The sequence below is a fragment of the Oncorhynchus gorbuscha genome, linkage group LG14 (genome assembly GCF_021184085.1).
Source record: "Oncorhynchus gorbuscha isolate QuinsamMale2020 ecotype Even-year linkage group LG14, OgorEven_v1.0, whole genome shotgun sequence".
NCBI lineage: Eukaryota > Metazoa > Chordata > Actinopteri > Salmoniformes > Salmonidae > Oncorhynchus > Oncorhynchus gorbuscha.
The window spans coordinates 9,090,467-9,109,591 of NC_060186.1; the positions used below are offsets into that span (position 1 = coordinate 9,090,467).

Sequence of the window (19,125 nt, forward strand, 5' to 3'; positions counted from 1 at the left end):
CCCTTATCTCACCTCATTTGCTCACATCGTATATATACTTGTTTCTACTGTATTATTGACTGTATGTTTGTTTTACTCCATGTGTAACTCTGTGTCGTTGTATGTGTCAAACTGCTTTGCTTTATCTTGGCCAGGTCGCAATTGTAAATGAGAACTTGTTCTCAACGTACCTACCTGGTTAAATAAAGGTGACATAAATAAATACAATTTAAAAAAAAAACCTTCAGCTGTACCCGGGCACCCACCCCACCCCCCAAGGTCACACCCCGACCCTCAGCCAGAGACCCCACCCTCACACACACAGCCGCTCCAACCCAACCCAGCCGAGCTCAGTGTATCCGGTATAAGTTTGAACTTTGTAAGCAAATGAATAAAATGCTTGGATAATTGTTTGTATACACTGCTAGGAAGGAAATATATATTTGATCATTTGTATGTATTCATATTATGTATAATCCATTATCATTATCACTTGTCAAGTAAATGTATGAACGTGATTGGATAGTATATTTGCACTACTAGTAGGTTCATCTGACATCGACAACATTTGATATGGTGAATATTTTGTCATTAATCATTTACATTATTTTGTTCTGAGTGTGGCAGAAACATGCAACTCTAAGTGCCATGGCAAAAGGAACGCTGTTTGCACTATGAGCCTATTTAGAGCCACTGGTAAGTGTGTGATCAGTTGTACCAAGTGCAATACCAAATATACTGAGCTAGCACTGCAGGCCTACAAGTTTACAATGAACAACAAGCTGTCACGTATCACCAGATAGCCTGCTCCCATCTGCCTAGTTACAGTCAACCATGCATTATCTCACCCTCTCACGTGTGCGCGAAACGCCACCGCATTGGTCATTTCAGACCGGGGGAGTGTTTTTGTTATAATTCAGGAAGAACCCTACTCCTTTCAAAAATAGTTTTGTCAGAATTACATTATTTTCAAATGAAATTATTATAATCCTGAGCACTATCGAGTGTGGATAGTGAGCTCCTGTGTCGAGCAAATAGAACACGTGAGTAGTTCTTGGGTTTAATTCTTATTACGAGTGAAGTATATGCCACCTTCAGTTAAAAAGTCTTGTTCCTATCTGTTGTTTTTATAAACATTATAAAATGTTTGTCTGCTTGTGGAAATAATAAACGTATAAATAGCGTTTGTTATGCATACTATATAGCCTACTACAGACAGCTGCTGTGTAGTTTTTGGGAATGTCGGCTAGCTACACTGCTGTGTCGAAAAGTTAACAAGTGTACAGTTAGCTAGCTATAAGCCAGTCAGCTACATATACTGACTGACAAAAGCCTACAATCAATGTTCACTCTAAAGAGGAAATTTGCTAACTTTGGACATTTGGTAACTTCCCGAAGTTGAATCTTCGCCATATCTGGCAAGTCAGTGCACGCAGACTGAATGGATAGATGGATAACGGAAGTAGTCTCAATTGTTGTTTTTCTGCTACAAATAAGTTGGTCAAGTCAGTCAGACTTTTATTCCATTCTCAACCACATTCATGGAGAAGAAAGTCACCTGTCCTTACGAAATATATTGCGGTCAAAGTGCTGTATAACTGCAGTATGCTGCAAATACTGCCTCAAATACCACAGTCGACTGAAGTTACTGCACTTTTACTGCAATTTCAAAACTGCATTTAAAAAAAAGTACGGGCAGCATTTTTAAGTATTTCATGGCACTGTAGTATTACAAGGATCTTCATCATACTGTATATCTACCTATCAGAGCTCTTATCAGTGTCCAGTTTTATTTTAGGTGGGGCACAGAAGTCACACGAAGAGGCAGCAGTGCTAGTAGTAGTACTGTCCTAGCTCTGGTCCAGGGTGTTACGTATAGCTTAAGCCTCCTTCAAAGTATTATTGTTCAAGAAGGCTCAAGCCACACAGCACACTGGACCAGAGCTTGTGCTGCCCATACTACACCTATTAATGCAACTTCCTTTCCCCGCAGTTCCCATCACCTGCCAATCAATCACCATTCCAGCCCAGCCACCCCACCTGTGTGGTCGGACAAGGTCTGGCCCGTTGGCATGGCGATGATGGAGGAAGGGGCACGGAGCTGCCTGCTTCAGTCACGCTCCAGCCTGGAGCAGGACATCAGGGCTTCCTACCTGATGGATCACATGATCAGTGACGGTGTGCTGACTGGGGACGAGGAGGACAGGATCAGGAGCAAGGTGGGGAAGTACAGTAGCACCCTTTTCATACACTTTCCTATGTCCATACTGGTAAGTGTGTAGTGATGATTAAGTGTATAAAAGTGTTTGTTGTAGGCCAGATTCCAAACAAACTTTCACACTACTGAGCCAACCGAGGGCATTGTGCTGGGAAAACTTATAAGTGGTTGGGTGCCTGATTCCAAACAAACACCCTCATAAGAGAGAGGGAGGAAGAAAGAGAGGAAGGGGGGAGAAAGAGGTCAAGTCAGAGAGATTGCAGGGCCTTTTAAACACTTAACACTACGGACATCTGAAAGAACTGCATCGGTGTAAGAAATGCAATAAAGTGGATTCAAAATGCACATGGTCTCTCTCCATTGATCAGCCCACCAGGAAAGAGCAGGCGGCGGCCCTGCTGGAGCTGCTCCTGAGGAAGGATAACCAGGCCTACATCTCCTTCTACAACGCCCTGGTCCGTGAGAGCTACGGAGACCTGGCCAGCCTGCTCCACAACAGCCTGCCCCTGGTCTCCCCTGAGGCTGAGAAGAGCTTCTCAGATGGTGGCACCCACTATGGTGAGCTGCCCCAAAGGGTGGAGAATGGAGAATACCAGGAGACTAGGGCAGTCTGAGATGTTCCCTCCTTTTCTGATACAGGGAAATAATATACAGTGGGGAGAAAAAGTATTTGATACACTGATGATTTTGCAGGTTTTCCTACTTACAAAGCATGTAGAGGTCTACATGTATCAAATACTTGTTCTCCCCACTTTACAGGGGAGCTCTATGTATATGTACAGTTGAAGTCGGAGGTTTACATACACTTTAGCCAAATGCATTTAAACTCAGCTTTTCACAACTCCTGACATTTAATCATAGGTCAGTTAGGATCACCACTTTATTTTAAGAATGTGAAATGTCAGAATAAGAGTACAGAGAATTATTTTATTTCAGCTTTTATTTCTTTCATCACATTCCCAGTGGGTCAAAAGTTTACATACACTAAATTAGTATTTGGTAGCATTGCCTTTAAATTGATGAACTTTGGTCAAACATTTTGGGTAGCCTTCCACAAGCTTCCCACAATAAGTTGGGTGAATTTTGGCCCATTCCTCCTGACAGAGCTGGTGTAACTGAGTCAGGTTTGTATAGGCCTCCTTGCTCGCACATGCTTTTTCAGTTCTGCCCACAAATTTTCTATACGATTGAGGTCAGTGCTTTGCGATGGCCACTCCAATACCTTGACTTTGTTGTCCTTAAGCCATTTTCATAACTTTGAAAGTATGCTTGCTTATGCATTGTCCATTTGGAAGACCCATTTGTGACCAAGCTCCAACTTCCTGACTGATGTCTTGAGATGTTGCTTCAATATATCCCCATTAGTTTCCTGCCTTATGATGCCATCTATTTTGTGAAGTGCACCAGTCCCTCCTGCAGCAAAGCAACCCCACAACATGATGCTGCCACCCACGTGCTTGTTGGGAAGGTGTTCTTCGGCTTGCAAGCCTCCCATTTTTCCTCCAAACATAACAATGGTCATTATGGCCAAAACGTTAGATTTTTGTTTCATCAGACCAGAGGACATTTCTCCAAAAAGTACGATCTTTGTCCCCATGTGCAGTTGCAAACCGTAGTCTGGCTGTTTTGGAGCAGTGGCTTCTTCCTTGCTGAGTGACCAGGTTTCAGGTTATGTCGATATAGCACTCGTTTTACTGTGGGTATAGATACTTTTGTACCTGTTTCCTCGAGCATCTTTACAAGGTCCTTTGCTGTTGTTCTGGGATTGATTTGCACTTTTCGCACCAAAGTACGTTCATCTCTACGAGACAGAACGTGTCTCCTTCCTGAGCGGTATGATGGCTGCATGGTCCCATGGTGTTTATACTTGCGTCCTATTGTTTGTACAGATGAACGTGTTACCTTCAGGTGTTTGGAAATTGCTCCCAAGGATGAACCAGACTTGTGGAGGTCTACAAAAAAATAATTCTGAGGTCTTGGCTGATTTCTTTTGATTTTCCCATGATGTCAAGCAAAGAGGCACTGAGTTTGAAGGTAGGCCTTGAAATACATCCACAGGTACACCTCCAATTGACTCAAAGTATGTCAATTAGCCTATCAGAAGCTTCTAAAGCCATGACATCATTTTCTGGAATTGTCCAAGCTGTTTAAAGGCACAGTCAACTTACTGTATGTAAACTTCTGACCCACTGGAATTGTGATACAGTGAATTATAAGTGTAAACAATTGTTGGAACAATTACTTGTGTCATGCACAAAGTAGATGTCCTAACTGACTTGCCAAAACTATAGTTTGTTAACAAGACATTTGTGGTGGTTGAAAAACAAGTTTTAATGACTACAACCTGAGTGTATATAAACTTCTGTCTTCAACTGTATGTGTGCTTCTGTTGGCTCACCTCTGTCTCTAAGCCTTGTTTGACCCCTCTGTTTATTCCATTGGCAACATACTGCATTTATATATAATGCCGTCTTTGCTGTATTACCTTGTTCCAGTCCAGGCGGTGCTGAGTGAGGGCGGCGTGCCCCAGAGACCCGTGGTGTTTGTGAGCCGGCCAGCCCTGATGAACCGGGTCAGGGAGAAGCTCCACCGCTTGCAGAAGGAGCCCGGCTGGGTCACTGTGTTCGGCATGGCCGGCTCCGGCAAGTCTGTCTTGGCTGCGGAGGCAGTCCGAGACCACGCACTCATCACAGGTAGGTGGCTCCGGAGTGAAGTTTTCCCTAGGTACAGATCTAGGATCAGCTTCCTCCCCCAATCTTAACCAAGCCCAATAATGGGTAAAATATCAAACTGACCCAAGATGCATTTCAGGAGAGGGGTTAACACATGTAGAAGAGTTTCTTTTTCTCTCTGTCTGCATTCACTTTCTCTCTGTTTTCTCTTTGTCTGCATTCACTTTCTGTTTTCTCTCTTTATCACATTGTCTGTCTGTCTGTGTCTCTGTCTCATCATCTTTCTCTCTCTCTGACCATATTTTTCTCTGTTTATCACATTGGTCTCCTGACTGTACTCTCTCTCCATCTGTGTCTCTCTCCCTGTCTTTCTCTCTCTCTCTCTGACCTGACACACACACACACACACACACACACACACACACACACACACACACACACACACACACACACACACACACACACACACACACACACACACACACACACACACACTGGTCCTCCTGACCCCAGAGTGTTTTCCGGGAGGAGTCCACTGGCTGTCCATAGGCCAGCTGGACCGGTCTGATCTGCTGGTTAGGATCCAGTCACTGTGTTTCCGTCTGGAGCAGCAGAGCCAGGAGAAAGACCCCTCGTCCTCCCTCCACCGGCCTCCTGGCTCTCTGGAAGAGGCCAAGGAGCGACTACGCTTCCTCATGCTCCGTCGTTACCCCAGGTCAGTCCCCCAGGGTTGATGTGGACTGGTAGCCAACTTTTCAAGTTGGTCCATTTCTTCTAAATGGTGGCTGTTAATGATTAGTAGAACGTTCAGTTGGACCTCAGAAGTTTCAGCTCTGGAGTGAATTATTGTATGCTATTAATTCCATTCCAATTCCTGTTAATTGAATTAGATGTGTGTGTGTGCAGGTCGTTGCTGATACTGGATGACATCTGGGACAGCTCGGTGCTCAAGGCCTTTGACATCCAGTGTCGAGTACTGCTCACCACCCGAGACAGAAGCCTAGCCGACTGTGTCAGCGGTGTGTATGAGTAATAGCACTGATATTAATACTAACATTACTACAGTACTACTGAAAAGGATAACTTAATTTATAGAACACTTCTCAAACATTACACTTAATGTGTGTGTGTGTGTGTGTGTGTGTGTGTGTGTGTGTGTGTGTGTGTGTGTGTGTGTGTGTGTGTGTGTGTGTGTGTGTGTGTGTGTGTGTGTGTGTGTGTGTGTGTGTGTGTGTGTGTGTGTGTGTGTGTGTGTGTGTGTGCGCACTCATGCGTGTGTGTGTCCAGGTTCTAAGTCTGAGGTGGCAGTGGAGAGTGGACTGGAGGAGGATCAGGCCTTGGAGATCCTCGCCCTGTATGTCAACAGGAAACCCCAGAGACTCCCAGAACAAGCCCGCAGCATTGTCAGAGAGTGCAAAGGTACACATACACACACCATATGGAACTATAGTATTGAATGAAATGAAAATTCCTTTCAGGTTTACAATAAAATGTCAATTTATTTCACATATTCAAGAGAAATACAGTATTACATTTTCATATGCAGGATTTGGGCAGCATTATGTAGTGCCCAAAACATTGATAGAAATAATGAACAGATCATAAATAGAGAACAAGCTAATTAAACATCAAATAAAACAGCAACATGGCATACTGTAATATTATGGATAGAATATAGTACATTATACAATGGGTGGGTCTAATCCTGAATGCTGATTGGTTAAAACCACATTCCAGCCGGTGTTTATTCCACAAGTTGCCACCGTTTAAAGTGACTATGCATAGATAATAAACACCGGGGGGGTTGTGACAGTATAAATAGTCTGGGCCATTTGATTAATTGTTCAGCAGTCTTACAGTTTGGGGGTAGAAGCTGTTAAGGAGGCTTTTGGTGTTAGACTTGGTGCTCCGGTACTGCTTGCTGTGCATTTTTGGGCTTTCCTCTGACACTGCCTAGTATATAGGCCCAGGATGGCAGGAAGCTTGGCCCCAGTGATGGACTGGGCCGTATGCACTACCCTCTGTAGCGCCTTACGATCAGATGTCGAGCAGTTACCATACCAGGCGGTGACGCAACCGGTCAGGATGCTCTCGATGGTGCAGCTGTAGAACTTTTTGAGTATCTGGGGACCCATGCCAAATCTTTTCAGTCTCCTGAGGGGGAAAAGGTGTTGTCATGCCCTCTTCACAACTGTTTTGGTGTGTTTGGACCTTGATAGCTCGTCGCTCCATTTCAGCCCGTTGATGTTAATGGGGGCCTGTTCGGCCTGCCTTTTCCTGTAGTCCACGATCAGCTTCTTTGTCTTGCCCACATTGAGGGAGAGGTTGTTGTCCTGGCACCACACTGCCAGGTCTCTGACCTCCTTATAGGCTGTCTCACTGTTGTTGGTGATCAGGCCTACCACTGTTGTCGTCAGCAAACTTAATGATGGTGTTGGAGTCGTGTTTGTAATATCTACCCTTCTACCCAGAGGCTGCAACATCAGTAATATCTACCCTTCTACCCAGAGGCTGCAACATCAGTAATATCTACCCTTCTACCCAGAGGCTGCAACATCATTAATATATACCCTTCTACCCAGAGGCTGCAACATCAGTAATATCTACCCTTCTACCCAGAGGCTGCAACATCATTAATATATACCCTTCTACCCAGAGGCTGCAACATCATTAATATATACCCTTCTACCCAGAGGCTGCAACATCATTAATATAGACCCTTCTACCCAGAGGCTGCAACATCATTAATATAGACCCTTCTACCCAGAGGCTGCAACATCAGTAATATCTACCCTTCTACCCAGAGGCTGCAACATCATTAATATAGACCCTTCTACCCAGAGGCTGCAACATCATTAATATAGACCCTTCTACCCAGAGGCTGCAACATCATTAATATAGACCCTTCTACCCAGAGGCTGCAACATCAGTAATATCTACCCTTCTACCTAGAGGCTGCAACATCATCAATATAGACCCTTCTACCCAGAGGCTGCAACATCATCAATATAGACCCTTCTACCCAGAGGCTGCAACATCATTAATATAGACCCTTCTACCCAGAGGCTGCAACATCATTAATATAGACCCTTCTACCCAGAGGCTGCAACATCAGTAATATAGACCCTTCTACCCAGAGGCTGCAACATCAGTAATATAGACCCTTCTACCCAGAGGCTGCAACATCAGTAATATAGACCCTTCTACCCAGAGGCTGCAACATCATTAATATAGACCCTTCTACCCAGATGCTTCAATATCAATAGTCAATTTGATCATCTAAAAGTTCAGAGAAGAAAAAAATTGTATTGAGATTTCTTAAACTACTAATGTTAACATTTTAACTCAATATCTAAAAGTATTGCACTTTAGCAGATTCAACTTCTCAAGAGCTTGATGGTTCATTGATTTTTTTGTGATGGTGTTGGGTTGGAACACAAATGTGCTGGCTGCACTTTCTTCTCCATGACAAAAGATTCATAAAAAAATAAACCAATATTTTGAGCTAGCTGTCTTGACCTGGTGTACTGTGGATCCTCTGCATTCAGCTGCACCTTTCTTTGTTGGGCAGGTGCTATTTCTCTGTCAGAACAATGGGTTTCACAAAACACTTATTCATGTCTTTTTATAGCTTTATTTGTATAGTGGTTATGTTCAGTTCTCTCTTACTCATTTGACTGATGTCCTGCTGGTATGAGTCTGTCAGCCTGTTTTTGTTTTTCTGTCAAAAGCCCTTAATGCCCACTGAAAATTCTGTTAACCTTCAACGACTTGTAGAATTCCATACTAAATCATGAAATAAATACAAATTCCATTTCTGTTACATCTCAACTCTTAAAAAATAAATTTAAAAAACTATAAAACTCTTGGCACAATCAACCAGCCTACTTAAACCCCTCCTCTGTTCCCCAGGCTCTCCCTTGGTGGTGTCCCTAATCGGGGCCCTGCTGCGGGAGTTCCCGGACCGCTGGGCCTACTACCTGCACACGCTCCAGCAGAAGAAGTTCAAGCGTATCCGTAAGTCGTCTTCGTATGACTACGATGCCCTTGACCAGGCCATGGCTGCCAGCATCCAGGTCCTGTCTGAGGAACACAGGGAGCTGTACATTGACCTCACCGTGCTGGAGAAGGATGTCAAAGTACCTGCCAAGGTCAGACTGGCCGGGGGGGATTATGGTTAGGCTTGGGTAGGTAAGGCTAGATTCGGCTAGGCTTGGTTAGGTCAGGTTAGGCTAAACTAAGCTAGTCTACAGTAGGTTAGGGTAAGGATATCCCGCACCTTCAGCCAGAAAGTATTCACAACCCATGGAGACATTGTGAGCTGTCCTTGTGGAAAGAAGGAGGGAATAAGATAATAAAAGACAAGGAAGCAGGTTATTGTCTCTTAATCGAAGCCTGTTCTTCCATCAAAGGAGGCTGCGGAGGGGAGGACGGCTCATAATAATGTCTTGAATAGCATTCCAGCCATTACTATGAGCCAGTCCTCCCCAATTAAGGTGCCACCAACCTCCTGTGTCCTCCATGTTCTTCTGCCTGCAGGTTCTGTCGGTTCTGTGGGATCTAGAACCGGAGGAGGTGGAGGACGTTCTCCAGGACTTTGTGAACAAGTCCCTACTGTTCCGTGACTGTCACCACCGGCCCTACCTCTACTACCTCCATGACCTCCAGCTGGACTTCCTGGCTGAGATGAACCGCTCTGGTCTAGAAGTGGGTCTCATACACTCCAACCAGTGGAGGCTGCTAAGAGGAGGACAACTCATAATAATGTCCAGTATAGAGTGAATGGAATGGTATCAAACACTCCATTCCAGGCATATTATTAGCCGTCCTCCCCTCAGCAGCCTCCACTGACTCCAACATACACACCTCTATCTTAATTTACATAGGGTTGTTATGTATGCTGGTGGCCATTTTGAAATGTATCTAAAGTTTGATGTTTGATAACTGTTGAAATTAATTCATATTTTCTGAAATCCAATATAAGGAAAAAATGATAGAGAATCAATGTACATAGAACTTGGAAAACTAGACCATCGCTTACAGAATGAATCAGTTAGACTCATGTCTTCTATGCCCTGCATTATTGGGACATCAATCTACTATAATTAAGCAATAAGGTCCGAGGGGTTTGTGATATATGGCCAATATACCACGGCTAAAGGCTGTGTCCAGGCACTCCGTGTTGCGTCGTGCTTAAGAACCACCCTTCTCCGTGGTATATTGGCCATATATCACAAACCCCTTATTGTGATTATAAACTGGTTACCAATGTAATTAAAGCAGTTAAAATAAATGTTTTGTCATATCTGTGCTATATGGTCTGTTATACCACGGCTGTCAGCCAATCAGCATTCAGGGCGTTAAAACTACCCAGTTTATAATATGGTGTGTGTGTGTTCCAGAGCCTCCACACCAAGGTGGTGCGTCAGTACCAGCAGCGCTACAGCCAGGGTCCCCCCACCTCAGGAGATGAAGAGTGCCTCTACTGGTTCAGATTCCTCACCTACCACATGGCCAAGGCCAACCTCACACAGGTACGCACGCACGCGCACACACACACACATCTAAATCAACATTTTTGGGTCGTGTACACAGTTTAGCAGATGTTATAGCGGGTGCAGGGAAATGCTTGTGTTACTAGCTCCTAACAGGTACACAAGTAATCAAAAACTAAATCCAATTAACAACCCAAATAACACTTTCAGAGCTTGTGTTTAAGCTTGTTTGCTCTTGTTTGAGGATGTGTGAGAGAGAGCTGGTGTGTGAGAGAGAGCTGGTGTGAGTGTGTGTTTTGTGTGAGCTGGTGTGTGTGTGTGTTTTGTGAGCGAGTCTCTTAGCGTCTTGCTACAGGAGATGGTGTGATGGCTGTTCAACAGTCTGATGGAGATAAAAGCACCACTCCGTATGATGGAGGCCTTCGCCAGACAAGCACAAGTCACTAACGTCTTTTTCTATCTCTATTTCTATCTATCTATCTCCATCTCTTTCTATCTCTATTTCTATCTATCTCCATCTCTTTCTATCTCTATTTCTATCTATCTCCATCTCTTTCTATCTCTATTTCTATCTATCTCCATCTCTTTCTATCTCTATTTCTATCTATCTCCATCTCTTTCTATCTCTATTTCTATCTATCTCCATCTCTTTCTATCTCTATTTCTATCTATCTCCATCTCTTTCTATCTCTATTTCTATCTATCTCCATCTCTTTCTATCTCTATTTCTATCTATCTCCATCTCTTTCTATCTCTATTTCTATCTATCTCCATCTCTTTCTATCTCTATTTCTATCTATCTCCATCTCTTTCTATCTCTATTTCTATCTATCTCCATCTCTTTCTATCTCTATTTCTATCTATCTCCATCTCTTTCTATCTCTATTTCTATCTATCTCCATCTCTTTCTATCTCTATTTCTATCTATCTCCATCTCTTTCTATCTCTATTTCTATCTATCTCCATCTCTTTCTATCTCTATTTCTATCTATCTCCATCTCTTTCTATCTCTATTTCTATCTATCTCCATCTCTTTCTATCTCTATTTCTATCTATCTCCATCTCTTTCTATCTCTATTTCTATCTATCTCCATCTCTTTCTATCTCTATTTCTATCTATCTCCATCTCTCTATCTCTATTTCTATCTATCTCCATCTCTTTCTATCTCTATTTCTATCTATCTCCATCTCTTTCTATCTCTATTTCTATCTATCTCCATCTCTTTCTATTTCTATCTATCTCCATCTCTTTCTATCTCCTATCTATCTCCATCTCTTTCTATCTCTATTTCTATCTATCTCCATCTCTTTCTCTCTCTATTTCTATCTATCTCCATCTCTTTCTCTCTCTATTTCTATCTATCTCCATCTCTTTCTCTCTCTATTTCTATCTATCTCCATCTCTTTCTCTCTCTATTTCTATCTATCTCCATCTCTTTCTCTCTCTATTTCTATCTATCTCCATCTCTTTCTCTCTCTATTTCTATCTCCATCTCTTTCTCTCTCTATTTCTATCTATCTATCTCCATCTCTTTCTCCCTGTATATTTCTCTCTCTTTAGGAGTTGTGCTCTCTGATGTTCTCTCTGGACTGGGTCAGAACTAAAGCTCAGATTATGGGACCGGCTCATCTCATCAATGACTATGTGGAGTACGGCGCCATACTGGACAAAGAGGTCAGGATTTGATCAACACCAAGTTCACTGAGGAACTTAGTGTACCCTGTTTTATCCTCATTTGATATGGTTTTCAGATCTTGTGTTTGGTATCAATTCCTCAATGGTGGCCTAGTGGTTAAGAGCATAGGGCCAGTAACCAAAACGTCGCTGGTTTGAATTCCTGGGCCGACTAGGTGAAAAATGTGTTATTGTGCCCTTGAGCAAGGCACTCAACCCTAATTGCTCCTGTAAGTCTTTCTGCATAAGAGCGTCTGCTAAATGACTACAATGTAGAAATGTCAATGCAAGAAACAGTTACTCGTTTCATGCCTGTGAATACAATTGTTGAGTTCCGATCTCTCCTTTCTCTCACTGTGTGTACCTGTTCAATTCCCCTCATGGTTTTGAAACACCCAGTTTGTCACATCCTCGCTATGAGTCTCTCTTTATGGTCCCCCCCAGAACAGCGAGTTGCGGGGCCACTTCCAGGAGTTCCTGTCTCTGAACGGCCACCAGTTGGAGCAGCGTCCGTTCCCTGACGTAGTGCAGCTGGCCCTGTCCCAGCCAGACTCCTCTGAGGTGTACCGCCAGGCCCTGCTGCAGGCGCAGGAGAGGGCCACCAGAGGGGGACTCTACCTTGACTGGGTGTCAGTAGTAGGCCCATACACACTACTCACGTGCTTTATAAGCGTACTCACTACTTAATCGGGGTGTACAGTGTTGACCCCTAGCCCCCACCTCTTACTCCCTAGCCCTTATGCATTCCATTCCCCAGTCAACCATACCCTAACCATAGAGTTGGTTTTGTGTCGCAATTACCACAAAGCCTGTTTTAGCGTAGTGTCAGTGGCACTGCCCATGCTAAAACAGAAGTCATCGTAAATGCACAGACGTACCCTCTATCCAACTCTATGACCATATCTACGTTTTAGTCTCATTGCCTGATGTTCAACTTCTTCTAACATCCCCTCATGCTCACATTCTCAAAGTCATTTTTGTTTGTGGTTTGTTCCAGGAACAAAAGTAGTCTGAAGAGCCTGTCTCGTCTGGTGGTCCAGCCCCACCAGGGATCCATCTACTCTGCCTGCTTCTCCCACGACGGCACCAAGATCGCCTCCTGTGGCTCCAGCAAGACACTGCGAGTAAGACGCACACATTCTTTTGAAATAAATCTTCACCCACTGTATCTCCCACACATCTCTGTTTGAGTGGGTGTCCTCTATAAACTCTGCCCCGTGTGCGTCTCCAGGTGTTTAAGAGCACGTCTGGGGAGAAGCTGCTGGAGATCCAGGCCCACGACGATGAGGTGCTCTGCTGCGCCTTCTCCCCGGATGACCGTCTCCTAGCAACCTGCTCCAGTGATAGGAAGGTCAAGGTATGGTGTGGAAGCCTCCCCTCTGCCATTCAAACTTTGGACAGACTTCAGACAGACTTGCCTGACAACCCGACTTCGACATACAGAAGTGGTTTGTCTGTCTCTAATCTGTGTTGTGTGCCAGGTTTGGAAAGCAAATAAAGGAGTTGTATATCTATGTAACTACAGTATCTGTGTTGTGTGCCAGGTTTGGAATGTGGAGCGTGGGACTCTGATGAGGATGTTTGAGGACGAACACGAGGAGCACGTCAACCACTGTCAGTTCACCAACACACGCCGACGCCTCCTACTGGCCACCTGTTCCAACGACAAGTTCATGAACACTAAGGTGTGTGTGTGTGTGTGTGTGTGTGTGTGTGTGTGTGTGTGTGTGTGTGTGTGTGTGTGTGTGTGTGTGTGTGTGTGTGTGTTTATTTTATTTTTAACCATGAAGTAGGCCATATTTTTTGCACTCTGGCTCTATAAGATAGATATATATCCCCCACACTATATATGTATGTGTGTGTATGTATGTATATATATATATCCTACTCTCTCTCTCTAGCTGTGGAACATCAATAAACCCTCCTCCCAGAACACCATGTTTGGTCATTTGGAGCCTGTCAATCACTGCTGTTTCTCCCCTGATGATGCCTACCTCTCCACCTCTTCCAGCGACGGAACCCTGAAGGTGGGCGGGGCATAGTCACCACCTATGTGTTTATATAAGCAAATATAGATAAAGGTTTTTCATTTAGGTGTAGACTACTATTATGTATTTAACAACATTAATTGTGTGTGTTTTGTGTTTCAGCTGTGGGAGGTGTCCTCGGCTAATGAGTGGAAGTCCATAGACGTAGCGGACATGTTCCCGGAGCAGAGGGAGCAGACGGAGGTCATGGTGAAGTGCAGCACCTGGTCAGCAGACGGCAGGACCATCATCTGTGCTGCCAGGAACGCAGTCTTTGTGAGTGTTGAAGAGCCAGCCCTCCCCTGCTGAGTGAGTAAGCCTCTGCTCTGCTCCGTCAGGCTGGCATGGGGCCGTGGCGTGGGCACAGGGACTGAGGGGTGGTCCCCTGGCGGAGCTCCATGACTCGGACCTGATTTCACCCCCCTTGCCCTCAGAACAGCCTCATTTCGTCAGGGCATCAACTCTACAAAGCGTTCCACAGGGATGCGGGCCATGCTGACTCTAATGCTTCCCACAGTTGTATCAAGTTGGCTGGATGTCCTTTGGGTGGTGGACCATTCTTGATAAAACTGTGATAAACCCAGCAGTGTTGTAGTTTTTGACACAAACCAGTGTGTCTGGCACCTACTACCATACCCCGATCAAAGGCACTTAAATCTTTTGTCTTGCCCATTCACCCTCTGAATGGCACACAATATATGTCTCCATTGTCTTAAGGCTTAAAATGTTTACTTGAACTTGTCTCCTCCCCTTCATTTACACTGATTGAAGTGGATTTAACAAGTGACATCAATACGTTTTTTTTTTACCAGGATTCACCTGGTCGGTCTGTCATGGAAAGAGCATAATGTTTTATATGCTGTGTTGACGCAGTGCATTGACAATCTGTCAATTTCTGTCTGTATTTGTGTTTAGCGGTATGTTCTTGTCTAGTAAACTGCTCCTAGAGCAATCTGTCTGTGAAACAATGAGAATGCCCTGGACAACTTGTCTTTCATGTTTTGGTATTTGGGCCTGTCTGTCCATCAGAGGGTAGAAGCGTGTGTTCTGACTGAGAATGAAGCCGTCCCACTCCTGGGAAATGGAAAGGTCTCTGTGTCCGTGTCTGTTCTCTCCACTCCAGGAATCAGAGTGGCCTTGAATGTCAGAGTGGCCTTGAATGTCAGAGTGGCCTTGAATGTCAGAGTGGCCTTGAATGTCAGAGTGGCCTTGAATGTCAGAGTGGCCTTGAATGTCAGAGTGGCCTTGAATGTCAGAGTGGCCTTGAATGGCGTTGAATGTCAGAGTTGTCAGTCTGTAGGCTAGTATTGATAGAAGAAGAGAGAGCTTGATGGACTTAAACAATTATGGTACGTAGAAACAGCAGTTGGAACTCCTTTTGTTTTCCACTTGAATCTCTGTTTTCTCTCCGTTTCTTTCCCGTTCTTTTCTTCGGTCTGCTTTTCCCTTCACAATCCCACACTTTGCCAAGTTGGAAGATATGGAAATCGTCATCGATGGTTGAGATGCAGGTTGACAATTATTGTCATGAGTCTTGCCCTGGAGGCAGAACTGAGCCGATTCCGCTAGATGGGACAGCTGCAATGTCATAAAAATGAATGAAAACAAAACCTGCAGTTGAGACTTCACTTAGCAGTTTATCAGGCTATTACCATGTTGCTTCCATCTAATCCCATCCTGTCATGTCCTTTACAGTTCACAATACATTTGAGTCATGTAACAAAGACTCCAGATCAATTTACAATTAGATCTCTACATGGTCTGACCTAACAACCCATGAGCCCTCCAAGGGGCCATCAAGAAGTGTCTAGAAAGTTATCACTAGTTTATGCATGGAAGCCATTTTGTGCCCCACATATTGGCAGTTGCACTAGAGAGCGATCACCAGCTTTAACAATGGTGTAGTGACAGATCCCTCCTGCTGTTCCCAGGTGTTTGATGTAGAGACGGCGGCCATGTTGTTGGAGATCCGGACCAGTCGTCTGAGCACGGTGCAGTACTGTCACGCTTGTCCCAGCAGCAACCTGGTGGCCATCGCACTGTCACACTATGCTGTGGAGGTACACACACACACACACAGCCTGTTGACTATTACACTGTGCCATGTAGGTACACACATGGTGGCTATAGCCCTATCAAACTACTACACCATCATACGGCAGGATATGACATCATAGGTCTCTTCCCTCCAGCTGTGGGACATAGAGACCAGTAAGAAGATGGCTGACTGTAGTGGTCATCTGAGCTGGGTCCATGGAGTCCAGTTCTCCCCTGACGGATCTCTACTGCTCTCCTGTTCTGACGACCAGACCGTCAGGGTAAGTGTGTGTGTGTGTGTGTGTGTGTGTGTGTGTGTGTGTGTGTGTGTGTGTGTGTGTGTGCGTGCGTGCGTGCGTGCGTGCGTGCGTGCGTGCGTGCGTGCGTCTGCCTGTCAATAATTTGTCCAATCTGTCTTCATCAGTTAACCCTTCTCGTGACATATTGTACATAACCATTTAACATTTTTAATGGCATAAAAAATGTAATGCCGTGATGTGTGTGTGTCAGGTGTGGGAGACTAAAAAAGTCCACACCTCATCAGCTGTCTGTTTGAAGAGGGATTCTGACGTGCTCTTTAACAACGGTGACATTACTGTGGTCGCCGCCGACAACCGCAACAGACTGCAGGTGAGAGGGCTGGGCTGGACACACACACACACACACACAATGACGTTTTACAGATGTGACAGGTGTTAAACCTGTGTGTGCGTGTGTCAGGTGAGGAATGGGAGGACCGGAGCGGTGATGTTCCAGTCAGAGAACCAGGAGTCTCGTATCCGCTGCACTGCGATCTGCTCACAGACCTCAGCCGTGGGGCTGGGACGAGAGGATGGGACGATACAGGTAAACACACACACACACATAGGTACACACTTTTACCCTCACACACATACCAGAAAGCAAAAATCTTCAAGGACACAAAAGTAGGAAAATGCTTACGTATAATTTATGCTTAACTTGACAAAAGTGCAGGGGCTATGAGGGAAAAGTGCCAGAAATGTAAAAGGCTTTTTGGCTGGAGAAGATGGTGTCACTGCCAAACTTGATAAAGATGCTCCTGATGCTCCTGATGAGGTGGCGGATGGGCTTTTTTAACTTTGACCTTTTATTTAACTAGGCAAGTCAGTTAAGAACAAATTCTTATTTTCAATGACGGCCTAGGAACAGTGGGTTAACTGCCTGTTCAGGTGCAGAACGACAGATTTGTACCTTGTCAGCTCGGGTTTTGAACTTGCAACCTTCCGGTTATTAGTCCCACACTCTAACCACTAGGCTACCCTGCCGCCCCGTCTCCTGAGGGATCTCATCCCAGACCTGGACTAAAGCATCCGCCAACTCCTGGACAGTCTGTGGTGCAACGTGGCGTTGGTGGATGGAACGAGACATGATGTGCTCAATTGGATTCAGGTCTGGGGAACGGGCGGGCCATCAATGCCTTCCTCTTGCAGGAACTGCTGACACACTCCAGCCTCATGAGGTCGAGCATTGTCTTGCATTAGAAGGAACCCAGGGCCAACCGCACCAGCATATGGTCTCACAAGGGGTCTGAGGATCTCATCTCGGTACCTAATGGCAGTCAGGCTACCTCTGGCGAGCACATGGAAGGCTGTGCGGCCCCTCAAAGAAATGCCACCCCACACCATGACTGACCCACCACCAAACCAGTCATGCTGGAGGATGTTGCAGGCAGCAGAACGTTCTCCACGGCGTCTCCAGACTCTGTCACGTCTGTCACATGTGCTCAGTGTGAACCTGCTTTCATCTGTGAAGAGCACAGGGCGCCAGTGGCGAATTTGTCAATCTTGGTGTTCTCTGGCAAATGCCAAACATCCTGCACGGTGTTGGGCTGTATGCACAACCCCCACCTGTGGACGTCGGGCCCTCATACCAACCTCATGGAGTCTGTTTCTGACCGTTTGAGCAGACACATGCACATTTGTGGCCTGCTGGAGGTCATTTTGCAGGGCTCTGGCAGTGCTCCTCCTGCTCCTCCTTGCACAAAGGCGGAGGTAGCGGTCCTGCTGCTGGGTTGTTGCCCTCATACGGCCTCCTCCACGTTTCCTGATGTACTGGCCTGTCTCCTGGTAGCGCCTCCATGCTCTGGACACTATGCTGACAGACACAGCAAACCTTCTTGCCACAGCTCGCATTGATGTGCCATCCTAGATGAGCTGCACTACCTGAGCCACGTGTGTGGGTTGTAGACTCCGTGTCATGCTACCACTAGAGTGAAAGCACCGCCAGCATTCAAAAGTGACCAAAACATCAGCCAGGAAGCATAGGAACTGAGAAGTGGTCTGTGGTCACCACCTGTAGAACCACTCCTTTATTGGGGGTGTCTTGCTAATTGCCTATAATTTCCACCTGTTGTCTATTCCATTTGCACAACAGCATGTGACATTTATTGTCAATCAGTGTTGCTTCCTAAGTGGACAGTTTGATTTCACAGAAGTGTGATTGACTTGGAGTTACATTGTGTTTAAGTGTTCCCTTTCTTTTTTGAGCAGTGTGTGTGTGTGTATATATATGTATATGTGTGTGTGTGTTTTAACAATGTACAAATGGTTGAAGTACACAAGATAAAATAAATAAGCATAAATATGGGCTGTATTTACAATGGTGTTTGTTCTTCACTGGTTGCCCTTTTCTCGTGGCAACAGGTCACAAATCTTGCTGCTGTGATGACACACTGTGGTATTTCACCCAGTAGATATGGGAGTTTATCAAAATTGGATTTGTTTTCGAATTCTATGTGGGTCTGTGTAATCTGAGGGAAATATGTCTCTCTAATATGGTCATACATTGGGCAGGAGGTTGGGAAGTGCAGCTCAGTTTCCACCTCATTTTGTGGGCAGTGAGCATATAGCCTGTCTTCTCTTGAGAGCCAGGTCTGCCTACGGCGGCCGTTCTCAATAGCAAGGCTATGCTCACGGAGTCTGTACATAGTCAAAGCTTTCCTTAACTTTGGGTCTGTCACAGTGGTCAGATATTCTGACACTGTGTACTCTCTGTTTAGGGC

At 45.1% G+C, this 19,125-nt stretch overlaps 1 protein-coding gene across 3 annotated transcripts in view; it reads left to right on the forward strand.

Annotated features, from left to right (window-relative positions):
• The first annotated feature begins 226 nt into the window (after nucleotides 1–226).
• Nucleotides 227–19,125, forward strand: part of LOC123994384 (apoptotic protease-activating factor 1-like) — a 60,053-nt gene continuing 41,154 nt past the window's right edge. The window contains exons 1-21 of one of the 3 annotated variants that reach the window (XM_046296903.1): nucleotides 250–1,022; nucleotides 1,973–2,198; nucleotides 2,566–2,755; nucleotides 4,693–4,890; nucleotides 5,383–5,584; nucleotides 5,776–5,888; nucleotides 6,157–6,288; nucleotides 8,782–9,020; nucleotides 9,409–9,576; nucleotides 10,272–10,403; nucleotides 11,926–12,039; nucleotides 12,484–12,668; nucleotides 13,037–13,163; nucleotides 13,271–13,396; nucleotides 13,584–13,724; nucleotides 13,941–14,066; nucleotides 14,190–14,342; nucleotides 15,998–16,126; nucleotides 16,259–16,384; nucleotides 16,614–16,733; nucleotides 16,824–16,949. In XM_046296903.1, the coding sequence (XP_046152859.1) occupies nucleotides 2,052–2,198; nucleotides 2,566–2,755; nucleotides 4,693–4,890; nucleotides 5,383–5,584; nucleotides 5,776–5,888; nucleotides 6,157–6,288; nucleotides 8,782–9,020; nucleotides 9,409–9,576; nucleotides 10,272–10,403; nucleotides 11,926–12,039; nucleotides 12,484–12,668; nucleotides 13,037–13,163; nucleotides 13,271–13,396; nucleotides 13,584–13,724; nucleotides 13,941–14,066; nucleotides 14,190–14,342; nucleotides 15,998–16,126; nucleotides 16,259–16,384; nucleotides 16,614–16,733; nucleotides 16,824–16,949 (2,994 nt within the window). In that variant the 5' untranslated portion in view covers nucleotides 250–1,022; nucleotides 1,973–2,051. Of the gene's footprint in view, nucleotides 1,023–1,972; nucleotides 2,199–2,565; nucleotides 2,756–4,692; nucleotides 4,891–5,382; nucleotides 5,585–5,775; nucleotides 5,889–6,156; nucleotides 6,289–8,781; nucleotides 9,021–9,408; nucleotides 9,577–10,271; nucleotides 10,404–11,925; nucleotides 12,040–12,483; nucleotides 12,670–13,036; nucleotides 13,164–13,270; nucleotides 13,397–13,583; nucleotides 13,725–13,940; nucleotides 14,067–14,189; nucleotides 14,343–15,997; nucleotides 16,127–16,258; nucleotides 16,385–16,613; nucleotides 16,734–16,823; nucleotides 16,950–19,125 lie in introns of those variants that run through there. The other 2 variants (XR_006831648.1, XM_046296904.1) reach the window with 2 other exon arrangements.